General features: G+C 39.7%; 1 protein-coding gene across 4 annotated transcripts in view; it reads left to right on the top strand.

Moving 5' to 3' along the window:
• Nucleotides 1-21,603, top strand: part of SYP (synaptophysin) — a 32,206-nt gene that overhangs the window by 9,289 nt on the left and 1,314 nt on the right. Inside the window, exons 1-6 of one of the 4 annotated variants that reach the window (XM_070938176.1) lie at nt 2,183-2,239; nt 4,465-4,589; nt 5,566-5,764; nt 7,041-7,232; nt 10,251-10,551; nt 15,781-18,272. In XM_070938176.1, the coding sequence (XP_070794277.1) occupies nt 2,222-2,239; nt 4,465-4,589; nt 5,566-5,764; nt 7,041-7,232; nt 10,251-10,547 (831 nt within the window). In that variant the 5' untranslated portion in view covers nt 2,183-2,221 and the 3' untranslated portion in view covers nt 10,548-10,551; nt 15,781-18,272. Of the gene's footprint in view, nt 1-2,182; nt 2,240-4,464; nt 4,590-5,565; nt 5,765-7,040; nt 7,233-10,250; nt 10,552-13,487; nt 13,758-15,780; nt 18,273-21,603 lie in introns of those variants that run through there. The other 3 variants (XM_070938173.1, XM_070938174.1, XM_070938175.1) reach the window with 3 other exon arrangements.

Genomic DNA, 21,603 nt, shown 5'->3' with positions numbered 1-21,603 from the left:
GGATCATGCTTAAGGCATGCTTTGCTCTGCAACATATAGGCTTCCAATTTTTTTTAAAAAAAAAGATAATGGATTGAAAAAAGGTTAAATGTAATAGTCAGCTTGTTGGGCTCAAAGAAATATGTTGTGCAGATTGTTGCCTCTGGGACATTTTACGGAACGTGAAGTAAATAGACATAGGGATGGATCAGGACTAAAGTCTTCTCCCAGCATAGCCTGCAGCATACCAAGCCTCAAAGCCAGCTTCCTCTGGTTGTTCTTTCTTAGATGCATATCCTGGCTTCAGAGGCTTTAAATAAATCCCAAATCCCTTTATCTGTCAGGTTCACAGCACTTCTTAATCCACTTTTTATTATGTATTTTGCAAAGACTAGTCTGGAAGTACATTTGCACTGTGATTTGTGAAGTGCTCTGAAGTCCTGCCTTTGGAGACCCCAGCAGATTTCCCCCTTGTCTCCAGAGCTTTCCACAGAGAAGGGGATCAGCCTTTGGAAGAGATTTGTTCTCAGACCAAAGGCTCTATTTTGTTTCCTTAAAGATGCATTACTTCGCTATTTTGCAGTGGTGCACCCCACATTTTTCTAGGTAAAGCTTTCCGTGGCACTTGCAAATTCAGGAGTTGTGTGTCTTGACCGTGACTACCAAGCTGTTTTTCCTAGCCAGCCTCACAGTTGTCTGCATTGGGGTGTGTTGGAAAAAAAGATTGACATACTACTTTCAAATGGCACAATCTTCCACTTGTGCCCCAAGCTTGAATTGCCAGCTTAGTTGAAACTATCTCTGAGTTAGTAAACTTGAACTACCTTAATACATGAACTTCACACCAAGCCACATAAATAGCTTAGAAACTCAGGGGTGCAGACAAAGCAGATGAGCTCTGCATTATCTTGAACCAGTTTCTCACTATTTGTATTTATTTGTCTACGGGACCTCTAGTAAACTTGTTCTGTTGCATGGACCCTTCTGCCCTATCAGTATTCCAAGGGAGCATGTCACCCCAGCACAAAACCATCTGGGGGAAGGAAATTCTGGTAGAGGGGGGGGGATTTCAAATCAGATTAACGAGGACTGCACACATTCAATAGATACTGAATGCCGTACAATGGAATGGAGGATCCAGGAAAAACAACCCCAGCCAGCTGGCTGGAACCATGAATAGCATGCTGTTCCTTTTTATTGCAGTTCTTTACTTGCCCTCTGCCTTTGGAAGCCATTTCATTAAAGGGATTTAAACTCCTCACAATCTAATTCATAGCGGCATAATTTAAAAGCCTTCCAATAGCAGTCACCATATAGCAGGTTTTTAATGCAGGCATCTCTGCTGACTCTTCTGCTCTGTGGGCTGAGGCCAGGCAGGAAATGGTGCCTCCCTGGATGGTAGAGAGCAAAGTGGGTCAGGGCTGGGTTAATATCTGGTCCCTCCCTGATTAGATGCTGGGAGGAAGAGATTAAGAGAGGGATCAGGCACACTCTCTCCTACCCTCATTCTCCAGCTCTTCCTATGGCAAATTTTGCTCTAAAAATATCTATGATCGCACAGTGATTTCTCAGCTGATCCATGATGACAGTAAACCAAATGCCTCCTGCCACCCCACCATCCTAAGCAAAGGCTAAGATGATCCCTTCATCTGCCAGTTTTCTTCCTAGAGTGCCCCCTGCTGGCCCAAGTGAACCCAACAGCATTTACATCTCCACCCCCACGCACTAATGCTCTGGAAGACTGAAATAGCCCTGTGACTCATATGGGTGCAGGCATTGCTCATTATCAAGAGGTTGCCTTGCGAGAAAAAGATGCGTTGGCATCAACTGAAAGAAAGGTCCACATATGAGAAAAGATGTGCTTTGTAGAGAGGTAAAATCTTTTGAAGCCACATTGGGGTCATAAAATGTTTCAAAATATATTTCCACACAAAGCGGCACAAGGTTCAGCAGAATACAGTGTTATATGCCTCAGCTCAAACATATGGTACTTCAAATTGGCTTGGAGAAATGATGGGTGCTTAATGCCTACTAATTTTCGTTTCAAGTCCCTAGTTCTCATTGAGGTAGGAAATCTGCAACTGGCTTGTACCTTTTACAACTGGGCGGCGGTGCCACATTAGGCAATTTCTGTACACCAAAAATTGTCATAGGCATAACAACGGAAGCTGTATAACATAGGATGAAAAAAACTGAGATGAGATTAAACTCTTCTGAATTCTACAAACTCCACCTATGACTTATGATTCATTTTAATCAGGTAAAAACATAACTAGCTTAAAATGTATTTCTTCACTCTGAACCTGGGAATCCCCATATTTGGTCTCTTAGTAAGCTAAGAGACCTCTAAAATAATAGGAGACTAACATTTTTTAATGTTTTAAATGTCTGTCTCATTTAACAGACAAAAAATAAGGCAATGATATACAATAAAATATAGTGATAAAAATTATATAAAGCTCTTCAAAGAAAAAATTTACATTGTATTAGGATGTATCCACAACTACTGCAGTCCTTTCATATATTATTAAACCTAGACAATATAGCCTTCACTAAATTAAAAGTCCCAGACTCCTTCATTGGAATCTATTTTTTTTTAATTGTATAAATTTGATGAATGTTTGCAATAAAGTAGAGCAACTGCCTGTAACTTTTCAATGTTGTTTTTTAACTGAACTGCAATAATTGTTCAAAATGTGGTCCTTTTAAAATAAAAATTCAAATTAAATGCTAATCCTTATTGAGGGGAGAAAGTAGTTTGAGGGGATTCTGACTAGGGAAAAAAAGAATTATAGAAAAAAAGATTAAGTACATTCACTCTTGTTTGAAGCCTGCTAAATCTGTTTCTTTCTTTTTCTTTTTTTAAAAGGCTTGTTTGGGAAAAATATTGCATGTATTTTCAATATAATAGTTTGTCCTTCAGATCCTTGAGTTAGTCAATCCAACCAATTGTTTTTTTAAAAAAATCATACTAAAGAACTAAAATATTTAAATATGCAATAGTAAAAAATGATTATATCTAAGCTATTTTCATCACCCAAATTCTTGCAAGCAAAAAAATCTCAGGACATTTTATTGTTCCCCCCCCCCGCGTGCCTTTCTATGCCATGAGCTATTAATGGACTGTTCAGTTGACCAATCATGGAGGACAAATGACAGCAACCAATCTATGTCCCTGCCATATCTATCTATCTATCTATCTATCTATCTATCTATCTATCTATCTATCTATCTATCTATCTATCTATCCATCCATCATCTATCTCTCAATCATTATCTAACAGAGCTCACAAAACATGATCTCATCTTAATCTATCATTCTAAGGAACCAGGATAAGGTATCAATGAGAAGCCATCTACCTCCGGGTTCCAGCATTTTAACTGGACCAGAATTAATTGGCATGTTTGTGGGAAAGGTCTTTAAAATATTTGGGAGGCAGAGAACTCAACATCGCAAATGTTTAATCTTGCAAATATAATTAGCATTATAGTTGTCGTAAAAATATCCCAATAAAAAAACGAGGAGACAGTAATACAATAAACAATTCTTACTTTAAGATTCAGAGGTTTATTTCATGAGCAATTTGGAACATGAAAAGCCATAATAACACAACTTACATCAATAACCCATTGCAATGAGGTCCAGAGACGATAGGTCCAGAGACGATAGCTAGGTCTGGCAAGGAATAGCTATGGCCAGTGGCCCTGACCTGAGACCCATCTTCTTTTATATCCTTATTCAGAAAGCCCCTCAGTAAGTGGAATTTTACTGAAGTTATTTCCTTGTACTTTATATTGACCATCAATTATCACACACTTGCGTGTACATGTGAAATCTACCATCTGCTACTTTCAGTCCCTTATTTTCAATGCTTCTAATATTCCTAGTCCAAAATAACCTCTGAAACTATTTACTTTGCAAATACATGTTATAAAATTGCTTTAGCATAGCAGATTACGTTATTCTTAGGAAATCATTCTAGTTAGTACTCCAATATATAGCAATTAATTTGAGGCCTATTATCATTTTGAGGCCTACATAATTTTAGTAAATCACAACCCAGTTTTCCTCTTCTCACACAGTAATGACATCTTATAAAATTAAGGTATTCAATATAGAAAGAGATATTTAAAAATCCAGATTGAATATTTCAAACAGAAAATATTTCATAAAAAGTCAACACAATGAAAAAATCAAGCTATTTTTTTTTTCAAAACCTTCCATTAAGTTATTTTCAGGAAACTTCAGTTCTCTAATGTAGCAAATAACTTCCATTGCAATTTTTTTCAGGAGTGTATAATATTTTACATGTGGCCACTAAATATCTGTGAAATCTGTACCATATTGTAATATCGCCAGCCTTTTTGCTTGCCCGGTGCCACGCTTCTGATATGTAGCACAATAAATAGGATTGTTGCTGAGTAGATTTCCAAATTTCCTGTGAATGTCACTCATATTTGCTCCCCTTTTCTTTTTCTCCCCAGTTCTTTTCCATTTTTGCATTTGCGACGTGTGGCAGCTACACTGGACAATTCCGCCTCAGCGTCAATTGTCCCAAGAAAAATGAGAGCAAACTCAATATAGAGGTGGAATTCTCCTACCCCTTCCGGTGAGTTAAGACTTAGTTGGGGCTGTTCAGTGAAGAAACTGTAAAGAAACTGCTAGTGGGCAAAGGTTTAAACGCAAGATGTTGTTTATGGATCAGTACACAGCACATTCAAGAAATAAGCTACCAGCTAGTGGCCTGCACTTCTGGTTTTGACAGTCAATGTCCAACACCAGGTAGAATTTAGGGATTCCCAAAATGCCAAGCAGGGTCAAACTAGGTTACTACATGGAAGACCATCAAGGAATGTTTGTAGGCCAACAAATATCCAAGAAGAAAGGAATGACAAACCACTATTTATTGCTACCAAGAAAACAATAGGACACGGGAAGTAGGGTCAATACAAAGGGAATGTTATCATTTCTGGATAAAGGACAGAAGACAAGTTTGAACTCCTGATATATACATGGATGGGTGGTGGGTAGAGGCATGCACATATGCATGTCTATGTGTGTCTGCTTTTCCAACAGTCATGCAGAGAAACCCAAAGAGCCCATTAGAAGAGCATATGGTAATGGACCTCCACAATTGTTAATCCTTAACTTGTTGCATTGAGGACTATACTTTCCCTGAACCTTGAGGATCCATCCACTGTCATGGCTAATAGCAACTGCTATCATGAAGTAGATTCCATTATGAATTTTGCTAATCACTTTTTCGTAATCAGGGTCTAATCCTGTGGCAGTAATCCCCATGGTTTTGCTTCTCCTGATATTAGTTCTTAAGAAGAATATGGTCTTGATTTCATATGTACTGAGAAAGGATGAAAAATCTCTTTCTCGCTTGCTCTCTCTTGCTCTTTGTGGTCCTCCTGTAGTATTAGGCAGCTTACTTTAATGTAACACTTCCCAAATGGGATGCTGGGAACTGTAATCCAACCCAATAACATCTATCTGGTTCAGTGTAACCAATGTTCACCCATACTGGCTGCCTTTTTTCTGTGAATTCCTGTTACAGATTTTTTCTCTCTCTTCTCCAGGCTCCACCAGGTGTATTTTGATGCTCCCACCTGTAAAGGAGGCGAACAAGACAAGGTTTTCTTGATTGGAGACTACTCTTCCTCTGCTGAATTCTTTGTCACCATTGCAGTCTTTGCCTTCCTTTATTCTCTAGCCGCGATTGTTGTCTACATTTTCATGCAGGATAAGTACAGGGAGAACAACAAAGGTCCCATGATTGTGAGTACAATTATAGGATGATAGCATTGCACAAGCCATTTCGGCACATGTGTCACACCTGATACTAGCACCCTTTGAATTAACCCCAGCAGGAGTAGTTGCTTCTGAAGAGGACACCTAGAATGGCAAGCAGGCATTTGGAAAACCTTCTAAATCCATTGAGAAGGGTCAAACGTCATCCACCATTAAATAATAACTTTACATTCAGGTCGTTCGTGCCCCCAACTGATTGAATAAAGAGTGCCTTTTGAATGCCCTGTTTTGTGCATCAAAATATTAGATGTTCATTAGGAACAGGAAGTTAATTGATGATAGCACGAGTCACGGTGTCTAAAATATGTTGAACAAAATAAATATTACATGATGGATTCTTTCTTTATTTTGAATACTGCCATAGTGCTATAGTTTAGCATACTACAGGTAGTCCTCGACTTATAACCACAATTGAGCCCAAAATTTCTATTGCCAAGCAAGACATTCGTTAAGTGAGTTTGCCCCATTTTACGACCTTTCTTGCTACAGTTGTTAAATGAATCACTGTGGTTATTAACACGGTTGTTAAGTGAAACTGGCTTCCCCATTGACTTTTCTGCTTATCAGAAAGTTGCAAAAGATTATCACATGATCCTGGGATACTGCAGCTGTCATAAATATGAATCAGTTGCCAAACGGTTGCATTTGAATCACGTGACCAACGGGATGGTGCAATAATTGTAAGTGTGGAAATGGTCATAAGTCACTTTTTACAGTCCCATTGTAACTTCCAGCGGTTACTAAACAAACTGCTGTAAATCGAGGATTATCTATATAGTTGTATCCCACTTCTGACCCATTGCAAACACTACTGTCAAGGTGGGGGCTCCTCCAAGGTTTGTGAAACCAATTTTTACTTACCACCAGGGTCTATTATTTCAAAATAGTGGCTTATCTGAAACCACCTAATGATCTTCTAGCTGAGGTGAAATTTAAATTATCAATTAGCCAATTTAAAATCTTGGGCTTGAGTGACAGACCTGACATGGTCATTGAGTTGCTGAACCTTCATCCTCACCCTACACCCAAGCTACAGATAGCCACTATCGCGAAGTCTTCTACCTATACTGAATCGGGGTTAGGGTGTGCTGCGACAGCACGGCAGGATCTTGGTTCTGGATCCTCTCTGGATACAAGAGAGGCTTATGATATTCACTGATGAGGTCCCCAGAGGCTTACTGTTCTTCACACATTGGATAATCTTTCCTATAACCTCACTGGTTTTTTTTTCTTCTTGCTGCAGGATTTTGTTGTCACAGCTGTTTTTGTGTTCATGTGGTTGGTGAGCTCTTGTGCTTGGGCCAAGGGGCTTTCAGATGTCAAGGAGGCCACTGACCCTGATAATGTGATAGAAGGCATGTCTGTGTGTAAGGAACCAGAGGTCAAATGCAAGGAGGAATATGAACCTGTCACTTCTGGCCTCAACACTTCTGTGGTAAGTCCTCCAACTTACTATCATAGGAATATGATTAGAGTATAGATAGGATTTTCATATAGGGTCTATTCCTGGAGACTGAACATGCATTTTGTAGTTGTGTTTCTTAGCTTTCTTTGACTATAGTTTTGCAGTATCTTTTTTTGTGTGTGTGTCTGTTTCCATATGAGTCTGTTTTCTATATTTTCAAAGAGTTTATTTGCACTTCTGGCTTTCAGTTAATGAACTCTGTACCAGGACAAGTTTGTTGTTTACATGGATGTGTTGGTGTTTTGTGCATCTTTATAGGTTGCTTTATAAAAATGCCTGTGTGTCTGAACTTGGGGTGATGTCTCTGCTGGTAAGTGTCTTACAATGAGCCAGTTTCAAGGAAACAACCTTAATTGTTGTGTTACACAAGTGTCATATTACCATTTGCTGATCCAAATCAGAGCTACTTGTTATCAAATAAATCCCACGATTCTGTTTTCTGGTCTCATAGCCAGACATAATCCTTTTGTTTCAGAATGCTACTAGATAATTTTTTATTATGCAATCCATCCTGCCTCTTTCTTTGAATTTTGTGAGAGGCTCCAGGTGAGGTTATCTCCTTGTGATCAAAATACCCCAATAAAAAAACCCAAAGAGGAATATATTTCTCTTCTCACATCCTGTTTATAGCCCTCTTGTATTTTCTCATCATTTCTTCTATCCTTCTTCATGTGCACATATGCACATGGCCATTAAGAAGAAAACACTTGTTCCACAGGACAGAACAAGCTGCTACTCTGTTGAACTACTCCTGAAGCTGACTTTTAGAATTCCAGTTTGGTTTTGCCCATATGGCTGACCTATCCTGAGAGTAAAACTGATGCATTCTGTTTGCATATCTATTCATGACTAAGCACTAATGACTAAGCACAACTGCACAGCACAAACAAATGTTTTTTTAAAAAATTGCTGTTGCAATCAGAGAACTTTTGAGGTCTTAGGGAGCTTCTCAGTGGTTTTCTGGTGAGATTAATGAAGATGAGTTTAAAACATAATTTTATAAAACATTTCAATTGACATTTTGATTTTTACAAAAAGTGCTTAATTGTTACATAATATTACATAGAAACTACAAGGCAAATAAGCATTACATAAAAACTATAAACTTTTAAAAAGAAACCTTACCCATATGGTAAAAAAAATAAATAAATGAAAAAGTCCTGATACTAATTTAGGTGGCTGGGAGGGGAGAAACGTTAAAGGAGAAAAGAGCAGAGAAAACAAACAAAAAACACAACTAAGCAAAATTAAAAACTCAATCCTGTACAAACCAAAATGCAGTTTACTTCTAAATATATAGAGAATATACCATTTAAAGGAGAAGAAAAAGAAAATATAACATTCAAATAATATTGGTTCAATTTCATCATCATGATTCAGTTTTTGAACAATTGATTAAATCTACGCCATTCAGAATCATATTGTCCAATTTGGCCTCTTCTTTAATACAAAGCTAATCTGAAAGCTGAGATTTGATAAATTTTATCGAACTACCCTTAGAATCTGGTACACAAGCGATCTTCTATGAGTGCACAATTCTCTGCAATTAACCCTGTTAATTAATTACTATACGTTTTCAGAACAAAATTTTGTTTAGATAAGCTTTTTAATCTGGAGGAAATAGGAAGGCATAGACAAATTTAACTATATTTATCTTACTCCACTGGTTCTTAAACTGGGGATAATTATCCCTAAGGGGATAATTTGGGCCTATTCTAGGGTACTGTAATGGAACAATTTGTAATTTATTGTTTGTGAGTCGAGTTGTAAGTTTGGAACTTGTTTGTTTGTTTGTTTGTTTTATAGGGGAAATGACATTATTTGAGACCAGGGAAAGAGATATAATAATTGCGCCAGTTTAAGTACTGTCTTATCCACTAAAAATCATGATCCTTCTTTGCACTTAAAGATAAGAAGATGGGGTGATGTTATTTAACTGGGTGGTCCCAGCATTTTTCAATTTCTTTTTTAATGATCCATGATTGCAGAAACTTTGAAAAAGACGTAGATATAAGCTAATTCAGAATTAGGATTTTCCTTTGCAATTCTTCAGTCTGTGGATTGAGTTATTTGGCCTATCTCTGTTGTCAGTGTGCAAGGGGGCACAACAGCTGCATAGAATAAGAGAGTTGGACGGTGCCATTTAGGCCATTACGGTTTTTTCCCCACTTCCTAAATTAAGATTAAAAGAGATTGAGAGTTGGCTTTAAGACAGTGATCCTCTGGGTCTTGTCAGCCAAGAAATATCAGGTGGCGGGGAACCAAGACACATACCTTCTCTACCATTGGCTCTGCCCTTTGGAATAACCTCCCTAAAATTAGGATGGCCCTGACCCTACTGGCCTTTCAGAAGGCCCTGAAGACCCTGTTTCCTGGTTATATTGACACTGATTATGATATCTTTTGGCTGCTATTTGTATTTAACTTCCTTTTTTGCATTGCATTTTAACTGTTTTTATTATTGTTTGTTGCTCAGAGTCACTGGTTTGAGATGGACTTCTACAGATATCAAATAAACGAACGAACGAATGAATGAATGAATGAATGAATGAATGAATGACTAGCCTTCCTGTAACTGAAAGTCATTATTTTGCATCTCTGGGATAATAAAGGACAAGCCATGACAATTTTCAATATGATACATGACTCTCCACAGTTATTTTTCCTCAGGATAAAATATCCAGCATTGACTTCCTTCATCTACTCTAGTATAGGTTTCTGTTGCCTGGATAGTTCATGTTGTTCATCCTAGTACTCATCCTACTTTGTGGGAATCTTTCTTAAAATATAGGATCCGAAACCGTACCTAGCACTTGAGGTGAGTCTGACCAATGAAGAATGAAGCCATTATTCCTCAGAGTTATTCTATGCTTTCTAGATTGGTGTGGTTGCTGAGCTATTCTTCTTAAATGCTCCATGCAGTGTTTTTAACAGGTAAGGCTGTACATTCCCAGCTCTTTCATCAACTTACCTTCATGCTGTCCATAGGTTTTTGGCTTTCTGAATTTGGTGCTTTGGGTTGGAAACCTATGGTTCGTCTTTAAAGAGACTGGATGGAGTGCCCCCTTCATGAAGTACCCACCAGCCCAGGAGAAGCAGCCAGCACCTGATACCTATGCAGATAGCTACAACCAAGCTCCAGGATATGGACAACAGGACACATATGGGCAGCAGGGTGGCTACCAGCCTGACTACAGCCAGCAAGGCTATGGTCAGCAGGGAGACTTCGGCCAGCAAGGTGGTTATGTCCAAGGCGGGCCCACTTCCTTTGCAAACCAGATGTAGGCGGGTGAGTCATGGAAACATATGGGGAAATGGAATTGTGTAGTTGTTGCATAAATTGTGTTGATCCATCCCTGTTACATGTGATAAGATTTTGCATGATAGGTTATGGTTCTGCTAACCCTGTGGATAAGCAAGGACTGATTTAAGGCTCTGCAGCCTGATCCCATTTGATCAAAGGAATCTTATTGGCTTTCTTCCCTCATGTTCCCTCATGTTCAAATTTCCACAGATATTGACAATGCCCAAGGACAGGCTTTTATCCAAAGTTCTCAGAAGATTGAAGTCTACATATGCTACCACACTCTACATTTTTTGTCCTTTGGCAGGACCATAGAAATCATATAGATGTATGCAAATACATAATTTTTTTTTTTAATTGAGCCTTGTTAGAATTATACTGGCAGATAAATTCGTTCATAGTTAATGTTGCTCATAAACGTTCCAGTTCAGTAAATATAAGGATAGCAGTAGTTGAGTCCCAATTACCATATCTAATTAGAATATATGGTTTCTTTATTCTAAGTTTGTTTCAGCCCTAGTTACCCCTGTCTTGTGACATGTCTTCCTAACAGGATCAAATCCTCACAAATCCAGTAGCCTCACAGAGGACTACCAAAAGAAAATCCCCAGAACTTTCTAAGCTCAAACAATTCCAGAGGAAAAAATAACCATAAAAACTGGTTTAAAACCAATCATGTTTGAAATATAGAATCTATTTATATGTGGCATTATTCAGTACAGTTTTGTTATAGAGATGTGATAAGCTATATATGTGCTCTGTAGCAGCAAAGACCATTCACTGTTTATCTGAGCTTGTCTGCATGCCATGCCATGTATCCTACAAATAAATGTGTAAGTTCTGTAGAAATATGTATCTGCTAAGTGGAAATGGTGGCTTGCATAGTGACATCTGTAGCTACCATACAATTGATGTGAAGCAAGCAGTAACATCTGTACAGGTATGCAATAACTGGGAAATCTTTTATTATTCATTGTGATGTGTTAAGTTTTCATAACTGCCTTAGAATTAGCATTTGAGCACTTCCAAATGATGGCATACAGACTGTTGGTGAGGTTCAACAAGTCTTACACATTGTAAGCCTCGTGCAAATAGGAGTCCAGCATCAGGCAAACACAGATGACAGAGTCATGACAAAAGAGAGAAATAAAGGAAAGCAGGTGTCAGGCCTGGAAGCCATCTTTTGCATTGGATCTTTTGTTGGGGCTGTTACTCGGAACCCTGACATTAGGAGATTTTTAAGAGCCATAGTGGCACAGTGGTTAGAATACAGTATTGCAGGCTACTTCTGCTGACTGCCTGCAGTTCGGCAGTTCAGTTTTCACCGGCTCAAGATTGACTCAGCCTTCCATCCTTCTGAGGTTGTTAAAATGAGGACCCAGATTGTTGGGGGCAATATGCTGACTTTGTAAACCGTTTACCGAGGACTGTAAAGTACTATGAAGCTGTATTTGCATACAAGCAATTTTTTTTTAAAAAAAGAGACAAATAAAGGAAAGCAGGGGATTTTTAGGAGCCATGGTGGCACAGTGCTATTGCTATTGCTATTTTCTTTACGTCTGGGGAGAAAGGAGCCAATAGCTGGATGTGAGAGAATCCTAGATAATGATTCTGAAAGGCTGAGGGGTATGCTAACAAGATTTATTATCTCTGATAAAGTACAAAAGGGGCTCCATTGAGAGACAGGAAACCAGTCTAAGATTCAATATTATGCAGCATAATTCTGCAAAGTGGTTAGTAATGTCTATGGGAAGGGTCAAAATCTACAAAATGGCAGCTGTGGTATTGTGAACAAAGCTCTTCCCGTTGTACTTGGATTAATATAGCCCCTCTGTACAAAAGGGATGGGGGTTCAATTATAACTTCATTACCTATCATCATTTTGATACGTGCTGTACATATACACAGAGACTGAGATTGTAACTTCAGGAGAGTTACATCTATGCAGAACAGTTTTAATGGTTCATGCAGCATGTTCAGCTGTATTATCCTTCTGCCTATCAATCTATTTTAGCTTTTGCAGCCCTGCATTTAGAGTTTGGGCTTGTTACCACACAGTAAAATTGATCCATGCCCAGAGATTAAGCTCCCAAGTAGTGCAATAATTCAATCCATGACAGCATCTCACCACAGTTGCCCTTAGATTGTGCCTACACTAAAAGGAAAGTAGTGAGGCTGTGTTCCCACAACTAAACCATAAACCATGGGTTATAAGATACAGTAGCTAATCTAAAATTAAACAAGGTGTTGAATGAATCAGATCAACTGTTAAGCTGTTGTTTATTTGGTTTAGCATGTTATATGAACACAGCCTTTGTGATATGTTAATTATGCTTAGTAATCATAGTCCAACTGGTTAACTAGTTTTCAGCAGCAATCCTGTCCCATTACATATTTAATGGTACCCAAGGATAACTGAAAAGGTGTTAGCTAACCTGGTCACTAACTCATAAGTGTTTAGCTTTAGCCTTAAATTCAGTCTTACAAAGATTAAACTACCTCCACTCCATAGTTGGTCAGATTCAATTTTCAGTCTTCGCACCACCACACAAGGAGTGAAAAAGTGAGAAATCAATCATTTTATCATGCTTTATCTCCCCCCCCCTTTTTTTTTTGTCGTCTGAAATAAGCGGGGAATGACAGCTTCTTGGGCACAATAATGAGTCCACTGGTTGGGAGAAGAGCTAGTGGTGGGAGGACAGCAATTGGGAATAAAATGCTATTAAAAAGTTGTGGAAAAGAAGTGAGTAAGATCAATGTTTGGGCTGTGAGATCTGCATACAGGAAATTTGCTAGTTTACTTACTAGATACATTACTAGATACATTAACCCAAATGTTTCAGGTTCCTCTTGAACCCCAAACTTCATTTTGCAGTACCCGTTCTTACAAAATGTAGCTAAACTCTTTTTTCTTTCCAAAGGAAAAACATTTATGCTCTCCTCAGCTCATGGAATGAAGAAACCACTTCTCTGTTATCAATCTTCTAAGGAGTGATAAGCAATTTATGGCACTCTGAATGTTACTCAAACATAACTCCCAATATCCCTAGAAAGTATAGCCAGAGTAAGGACACTGGGACTAGTGTTTGGAACCATGTGGATGGCAACTGATTGCCTATCTCTGATAAAATCACATTTTTTTTATAATAGGTGTAAGTATATAAACCAAAAAATAGTTCACGCTATATAATTATACAAAACTGTATCACGATTCTGTAAAAACCTGTATTTAAATTATACTGTGTGCAATTCATACCAACTGAATACCAACTAATTCACAGCCCAAGCTGTATCTGGACCAAGATGCTAGAGTTTCCCCATTTAAAACTGACCACCTGATCAGTTACTCGTGCTGCATCTGGTTTGTTTTGTCCTGCTAACAAATTTCCAGAGGAATGTTAGTTAATAAACCATCTAATTTCTTTTTGCTGCATGCCTAACTTTGCGCAGCAAGCAACGGTTTATGGAAAGGAAAGGAAATTGTTATCATTGCGTGTGGGAATTTGTACATTCCCTTTCCAGTGGTGTTATCCCATTGGGTGTTTCTTCCATGCCAGATTGGCACTTACTCACTTTGTGTGTATGTGTTTTAAAGAGAAACTCTAGTCAAAGGCTTTCTATATCATTTCTAATTTGGTCCTGAGAATCAAGAGTAAGCACACATAATTTACAATAACAAAAGAATCACTGGTAGCGTATCAAGCTTCTTTAACAATAAAACCCGAATTGCATTAAGCTTCTTGGTCTCCCATTGGTAATTTTAAGAACTTGGAAGAAAACCAAGTTTGTCTTCTCGGTTCTCAAGCCAGAGAAAACTTGGCCTCTTGGCAGACTTCCATCTCAGGCAGCAGATTTCAACAGGCACATACAGACAGGAAATTCTATCTTTAATGTGAAATTATTGTATTTTAGTCCAAAGATAAAAAAGAGGGAATTGCAAATTTTCTGCTTTATATGCTAAATCTAAGTTGGCTAGTTTTAGAGAGCTTAATGGGTTTGAAAAATGAGACACAATAAACTGCAAACTGCTTCCTAACCAGGCCTAGCTTGGATTTAAATGGAAGTCACCTGGTGAAATTTTACTTATTTATTCCTTCATCCCATTTCTATGCCACCCATCTCACCTAAGTGAAATGGTAATTACCTTTTACCTAGGTAATGCTTCTTGTAGATTTCAATTAAGGCCAAATTCCTTACTCTATTAAGAGTGTCTGGTGGCTCAGCAGACTAAAAGCATTGTGATTAACACCAGCTGTCTGCAATTACTGTAAATTCGAATCTCACCAGGCTCAAGGTTGACTCAGCCTTCCATCCTTTCTAAGGTAGGTAAAGTGAGGACCCAGATTGTGGGGGCAATAAGCTGACTTATTGTCAATATATGTTAATATACAAAAGTATGAAGGCTATTGCTTAATGCATTGTAAGCCGCCCTGAGTCTCCGGAGAAGGGCGGCATATAAATCAATTTTTTTTAAAAATAAAAAAAGTGTCATCCACACAGTCTATTCTTGTCATGATATAGAAAAGGACAGCTGTCATCTCCTTTGTCCAAAGTTGTCTTGGGGTGGCTCTGTCTCCACATTCTTTGGAACAGGTTTCAGAGTGACTCAGGATTATCAACTCCGAAAACCTGTGGTACTGTATATATTTGTGTCCTTGGACAAGCAATTTGGCACAGGCATTATCACAGCCATATTATCATGACTTTTCAGAACCCAATCCAGCCAACCAACCGAAGCAGCTTGGGCTGGGAAAATCCCAGCACTGTAGCTATTTTATCCAGAAGTTTCAGAATTGATAATCCTGAGTCACACTGAAATCTTTTTCAAAAGTGTGTATATGGAAGAGAAGGAGGAACAGCATAATAAAGACTTGCAAGATTTTGTTATAACAGCCAATCTCAATAAAAGTTCTAGTCTTTTGGTAGAGTTGGTTTTCTCTTCTGGTCTGCAGTGCCAGGCAGGCCCCATGACAGACCCAGTGCTCATAGTCTTCTTGAGCCAAGACAATTGCCAGAGCTGGGGATGGAGGATAACATTTGGTGGAGTGCCATTGTTGTGCTAGAGAATGGCGCCTCTTTCTACAGATTTCTGCTAAGATCTGGCTAAGATGTCTGTCTGTCCTTCTCTGCTATATCAGGATGTCCATCGATTGCAGGATGATGTCACTCATTCTGTGTTCATTTGGCTCTTTTTTCTCCCTTTTCTCTCCACAGGTTCCTACCCCCAAATAGAAGGCGTTGTGAGAAGGAAGCAGCCATCCCGTCCTGGCTCCCCATGTCCCTTGTGCGGGGGAAGGGAGGGCTGGTGGGTGCTCATACTGGGAGGTGGCTGGTGGAGCCCTCCCAACCCCCCAGGATGAATGTAGATGTTTGTGCTGTTTATATATACATATATATTATATATATATGAGAAACTATAACTAGAGGTAGACTGCTCCCTCTCCCACTGCCCCAATGCCTCATGCATAACACACTTCTCCACATCATTGCCCTCCCCAGGACAGTTTCTTGACCTTTGGCCTCTCCAGGCCTATCTCCTACACTCTCCAGCCAAAATGGATTGTCAGATCTTCTCCGGAAGTACCCTTTCTCTCGCCATTCACTTTGAACCCCACCCCATGCTTTCTGTATAGTGGAAGGCATCCCAGGACTTCAGTTTTCCTTTGACCCTCATCTGATGCCAAGCTTTCCTCACTCTCTCCTCTGCATGTCTCTAAAATGGGCCGGAAGATGGGCTGGAAGGGGATGAGGTGGAGGGCAATTGGGTTGTTCTTTTGAGTGTGCAAATGCCAGGCAGGTTTGGGGTTTAAGAGGTTTGGGGGTTCAATCCTCTAGCAGCACTTTAAAGTTTTTTTTTTAAACATACCCTCCATTCCTGACTTCACCCCATTGATCTATGGGGTAGGATAGAGGGCAAATATATTTGGGGGAAATTATCCCCTGCTTTCCTTCCAGGCGAGTCCAGGTAGCTATAATGGGCTGTGAGAATAATCTTGAGGATGAGCCTCAACCAAGGCAGAAGCCAGATAAGAGAAATCTGAGTCCAAAGCAGGAATGGAATTTGAGGAAGCATCCCAGACTTTATTCTCTCTAGTTCTCTTCAGGATAAAAGGCACAGCGGAGGGGAGGAGTGAAGGCACATTCAGAGTTGCAAGACTGATCTTAGCTCTTTGAGGTAGACCTGACTAAAATACCAAAGTCGTGAACACTGAAGCTACTTTTATTTTAGGGTTACAGTAATAGAATCTTGCACCTCTGATTGTGCCTTCTCTCTCCCCCCCCCACCCCACCACCATTATTCTTTATTAACCAGGGAGGGTAGAGTCTGAGATGCTTTCCCAAATTCTAGTTTGGGCCTATGTTTCTTGTATCTGACCATTACCTTGGCTGCAGCTGTTCTTCCTCTTCCTCAAGGATATTCTCACAGCCCATTACATCAGGGGAGGAGGGATGCTAAAATGGGGAAGCCTCAGAAAGATCCACAGCATTGGGGTGCTCATTATTGTTTTGAAGGGATGTGTATTGACCATCTCTTTAGAAGGCTTTAGCCCAGTTGGGAGGAAAGAGCAAAACAGGGGTGGGGGACTTATTCCTAGTGAGCTGTTGCACCAGGGGTCTATAGTTAAGGGACGGGGAGATTGCGGGGGAGGCTTCCACTATCATCCATCCATCCCTTCCCCATGCTTTTCCTAATTTGCATTCTCTCTCTCTCTCTTTCTCTCTCTCTCTCTCTCTCCCTCTCCCTCTCTCTCTCTCTCCTAAAACCTGTATTTAAGATATGGTAATTTAATCCATCCAGACACCATACTTCTCATCGGGATGGTTAACCGCTGAACCTTTTCAATCATCAGGGCTGTCTCCAGTCTGGTTCACATAGAAGCCTCCATACATGATTGCTTATGACAGGGGTATCAAGCAGCCCTCAGGCTTCAGAAGCCAATGAGACAGCAATCACCATGGTGGTCCAAAATTACACAAACCCAAGAGTGAGAAAGAAATCTATTCAAATGCCATCTCTGAGCTCTGCGGTTTTCAGAAAACTACCCACATGCTGGATATACCACATTCTCTCACAAACCAAGCTCCTGAAGGCTGGAAGTTATAGATCAATTGGCGGAATTTAATCAACTGCAAACATGCTGCATGTGAAATCATTCTAATCAATACAGGCTTGTACAATATGATCTGGAGTGTTTGGTATCAGGTAGTAGCTCTTAGCATAATAAACAACATTGATTCCGTGTGAGCTTGTTTCCAAATAAATATGCATTATCATTCAGATTCTTTCTCTTCCACTTGCTCTTACATTCTCTAATTCATTCTGTTAATCTGAGCCCTACCACTGCCTTCTCCCCTTTCCTTAGCCCTGTTACCTTTTCTTAAATTTATTCACCGTTTACATGGATCTCCTCACTTACTCATTTTATCCTCCCTAGGCCATCCCCTAATTCTTGCTCCTCTTTTCTCCCTTTAAAACCTCTGGCCTCCAACTGCTCCACTTTCCATACCAGCCAAAGCTTCCCCCTTCAGCCCAGATCCCTTCATTCTCCCCCTCCCCACCCCCAGTGGCACTCTGACTATATATTACTCAGTGTCTGTGTATCTGATTGTGCCGTAATTGTGCGTTTCGGTTTGTCCGGCTCTTTGCCCCGGTCGATATTGTGTGATTTTTTCTTCCATCTTTAAATGACAAAAAAAAACAAAAACACCAACCAACAAGAACAGCAACAAAACTTCAGAAAAATATGCATTATTCCCCCAAAATGCCCCCTTATCCCCCCAAAATTATAGAAAAAATTGATAAAAACCAAATAAAAACAGAAAGAAAATTAATTTAAAAGTAAATGTTTGATGTGTCTTTATTTGATGTTTTAATCATGCTGCCTAGCTACATATTTTAGTCATGTATCTTTTTGACTGATAAAAGCTCCCCACTCCCCACAGTGTATTCCAGATTTATTTATCCTTACATGTAAGTCCAAGTGATCATCAAAGGGCTTGTAACTCTCCAAATCCCAGCCACTAAAGCTGACTTGGTTAGGGGAAACTACATTATTAAACTAAGAGTTAGCATTTGAAAATGAGCACCTGTGTTCCCTTGGCTAAGCAGGATTGTCAAGGGAAAGAAAAGAAAAAAGAATGCCACAGCATCTTCTTGACATGTCTGAAACCCCAAACTAAGGAAAATCTGCTTTCTAAATTGTTCTTGAATGATTTCACTTCAAGCTAAAAGCGCAATCTGTGAAATCAGTGTTTCCCAACCACTTCACATCAGTTCAGAAAAAAAAGGAGTCATCTGCCATTGATTAGAGCCACAAAATTTTTCTTAGCACTTTATAAACATGGTCTTTTCTTTTCTTAGTTGTTTGCTTCTTAGCATATTAACTAATGTGGGAAGGAAGATTATGGGATGAGCAGGAACCTAATATAATTGCAAAGAGCCAGAGATAGGGCAGCCAGCCAGACCTGCTGTTTTGCTAAGAGAAGGTTAATGCAGGAAATGACTAGACTGAGTCCAAGGGAAGGGTCAAACGCATCATCAGGCTCACCCACAAGAGATCTAAGTCCAGCCTACCTTGAATTTCTTATCTACCACCAAATTGCTTTGACACCGTTAGTAGTACAGATTCTTGCAGAGAGCTTAAGCTTATAAGCATAAGAATACTTTATTGCGGTCATAGACCAAAAAAACCAAAACATCCAAGACACATAGCTGGCACACGACCAGACTGAAGTGAAAAACGGCAACAAGATCAGTGGAGAAAATCACTCCGTCAAACTCACAGTTCATGTATTTTAAATTTTTAACTCCAATCAATATGGACTATAGTCAATTAAAATTGTACATAGGTAGAAAATACTATATTGAAATTTACATAAAATCCACACATCAGCATTTTATACAACCACCAGCTAACTCAACTGCTGACGATCAATAGAGCTGACCTCAGTCAGTGGATCCAGCCCATCCCTTCCCCTGGCTCTTACATCCCAAGACTGCAGCAAAAATTTTTGCTACCTTTAGTGTAATTTTAGAATCAGTATCTTGGAGTAAAAAGCGAAGACTAAGATTTTCAGATAATCCAGGAAATCTTTGGCAAGTGGGAAAGATAAGTTCTGACCTTACCTCCCAATAATGGGGGCATGTAAATACAATGCGAGCCAACAATTCCGGAGATCGGCCGTCACATGAACAGTGGGTAGATTTCACACACCCCGAGCACCTACTATCTAGGACATTCAAGGGGATCACATTAAAACGTGCCTTTAGAAAGGCCAACCTGTATTTAACAAAGGATAGCATAGAGAGATATTTGGTGGAGTGCATTCGGGGAGTAATACCAAGAGAAAACGGAGAACATACTCCCGCACCAAGTGCCAGATTCTGTTGTCTTTCAATATCATCCAATCGCTGGAATATCAGCATTTTGGCTGCATCTGGGCCAAGCATAAGGGCTTCAATAGGGGGAATACCTATCTTCATAAGTTTGGTGTGAATATTGCGAGCCCAAGAACTGTGGAAGTCGTCCCGCCATAAGCACTGGCCTAAATAGTAGTCTGGAAGTCTGACCCACAGGGTCAGCCAGTAGCCAATAGCACACTTCCACAGAACAGTAGCGAGAGGTGGTGTGCCCAGTTCCAAGTGGATTGCAGCATTACTCACACGGGGGGGACTCCCATTAGACGGCGTAAGAATTGGCTTTGAACTGACTCGAGGAGGGAAATATTTGTTTGAACCCAAAGGGGGGCGCCGTATGTAATGGCAGCTATCACCTTTGCCCTATATACTTTTAATACCGAGGGAATATGTTGGGCTCCTCCGTGTAAAAGAATTGCAGAAGGGCATGCATAGTGGCCTTGGCCTTGGTGCGGGGGGACTTGACCTGTGCAAGCCACATGGCATTAGATTGGAAAAGAATGCCTAAATATTGGAATCTATGAACCTATTCCACTGGTATGCCATCGAGCTTCCATTGATAGTTTTTCCTGCTTCTTGAGAAAATCATAATCTTAGACTTAGAATGGTTGATAGACACTTGGATGATGCAACAATAGTTGGAAAGGATTTTGAGGGCTCTAAGCAGACCCACCCGAGTGAATGAAAGAATCGCAGCATCGTCCGCATAGAGCAGGAGTGGGCACCTGTAGTCAGCTAATCTGGGGGCGTGGATATAATCCAGTTGGACCATTAACGCCCTTCTCCCATCACTAATGTATACGTTGAAAAAAAGGGAGCTTAAGCTTATAATAAATTTTTATACCCGTTTGAACTGCCTGGATCTCCTGATTTCCCTGACGCTTGACAGTTAATCTGTAGAAATTAATAAGGCTTCTGCCTTGATTTTGCTTGTCAGAAGGTCACATGATTCCTCCAAGATAGTGCAACCTCATAAATATGAGTCGAAGTCTGAATTTTGATCAAGTGTCCACAGGGATGCTGCAATGGTTGTAAGTGTGAAAAACGGTCATAAGTCGCTTTTTTCAGTACCATTGCAACTTTGAATGGTCATTAAACAGTTGAAAGTTGAAGACTACCTGTATGTATTTATAGGCTGCCAGTAATTAATTGGCCCTTCTGCTATCATTAAGGTAGCAATCAAATAAGAAAAATAGAGAAGCCCAAGCAAATACAGGTAGTCCTTGACTGACAGCCAGATTTGAGACCATAATTTCTGTTGTTAAGCAAAGTATTTATTAAATGAGTTACACCTAATTTTATGACCTTTTCACTAGTTGTTAAGTGAATCACAGCAGTTGTTAAATGAATCGTGGTCATTAGGTGAATCCAGCTTCTCCCATTAACTGCTTGTCAGAAGCCAGCTGGAAAGATTGCAAATGGTGATTGCATGACCCCCGGGACCCTGCAACCATTGTAAATACATGCTGGTTGCCAAACACCCAAGTTTTGATTAAATGACCATGTTAGTTAAGAACAGTTAAGTGTGAGGACTGATTATAAGCCACTTTTTTCAGTGCTGGTATAACTTCAAAAGGTCACTAAACAAATGATTGTAAGTTAAGGACTACCTGTAAGGC

This window comes from Pituophis catenifer, unplaced genomic scaffold (genome assembly GCF_029215685.1).
Source record: "Pituophis catenifer annectens isolate HBS135680 unplaced genomic scaffold, rPitCat1.0.hap2 SCAF_2, whole genome shotgun sequence".
Classification (NCBI taxonomy): Eukaryota; Metazoa; Chordata; class Lepidosauria; order Squamata; family Colubridae; genus Pituophis; species Pituophis catenifer.
The sequence above is the reverse complement of the archived record's forward strand: the minus strand, read 5'-3'. Positions and strand labels throughout refer to the sequence as shown.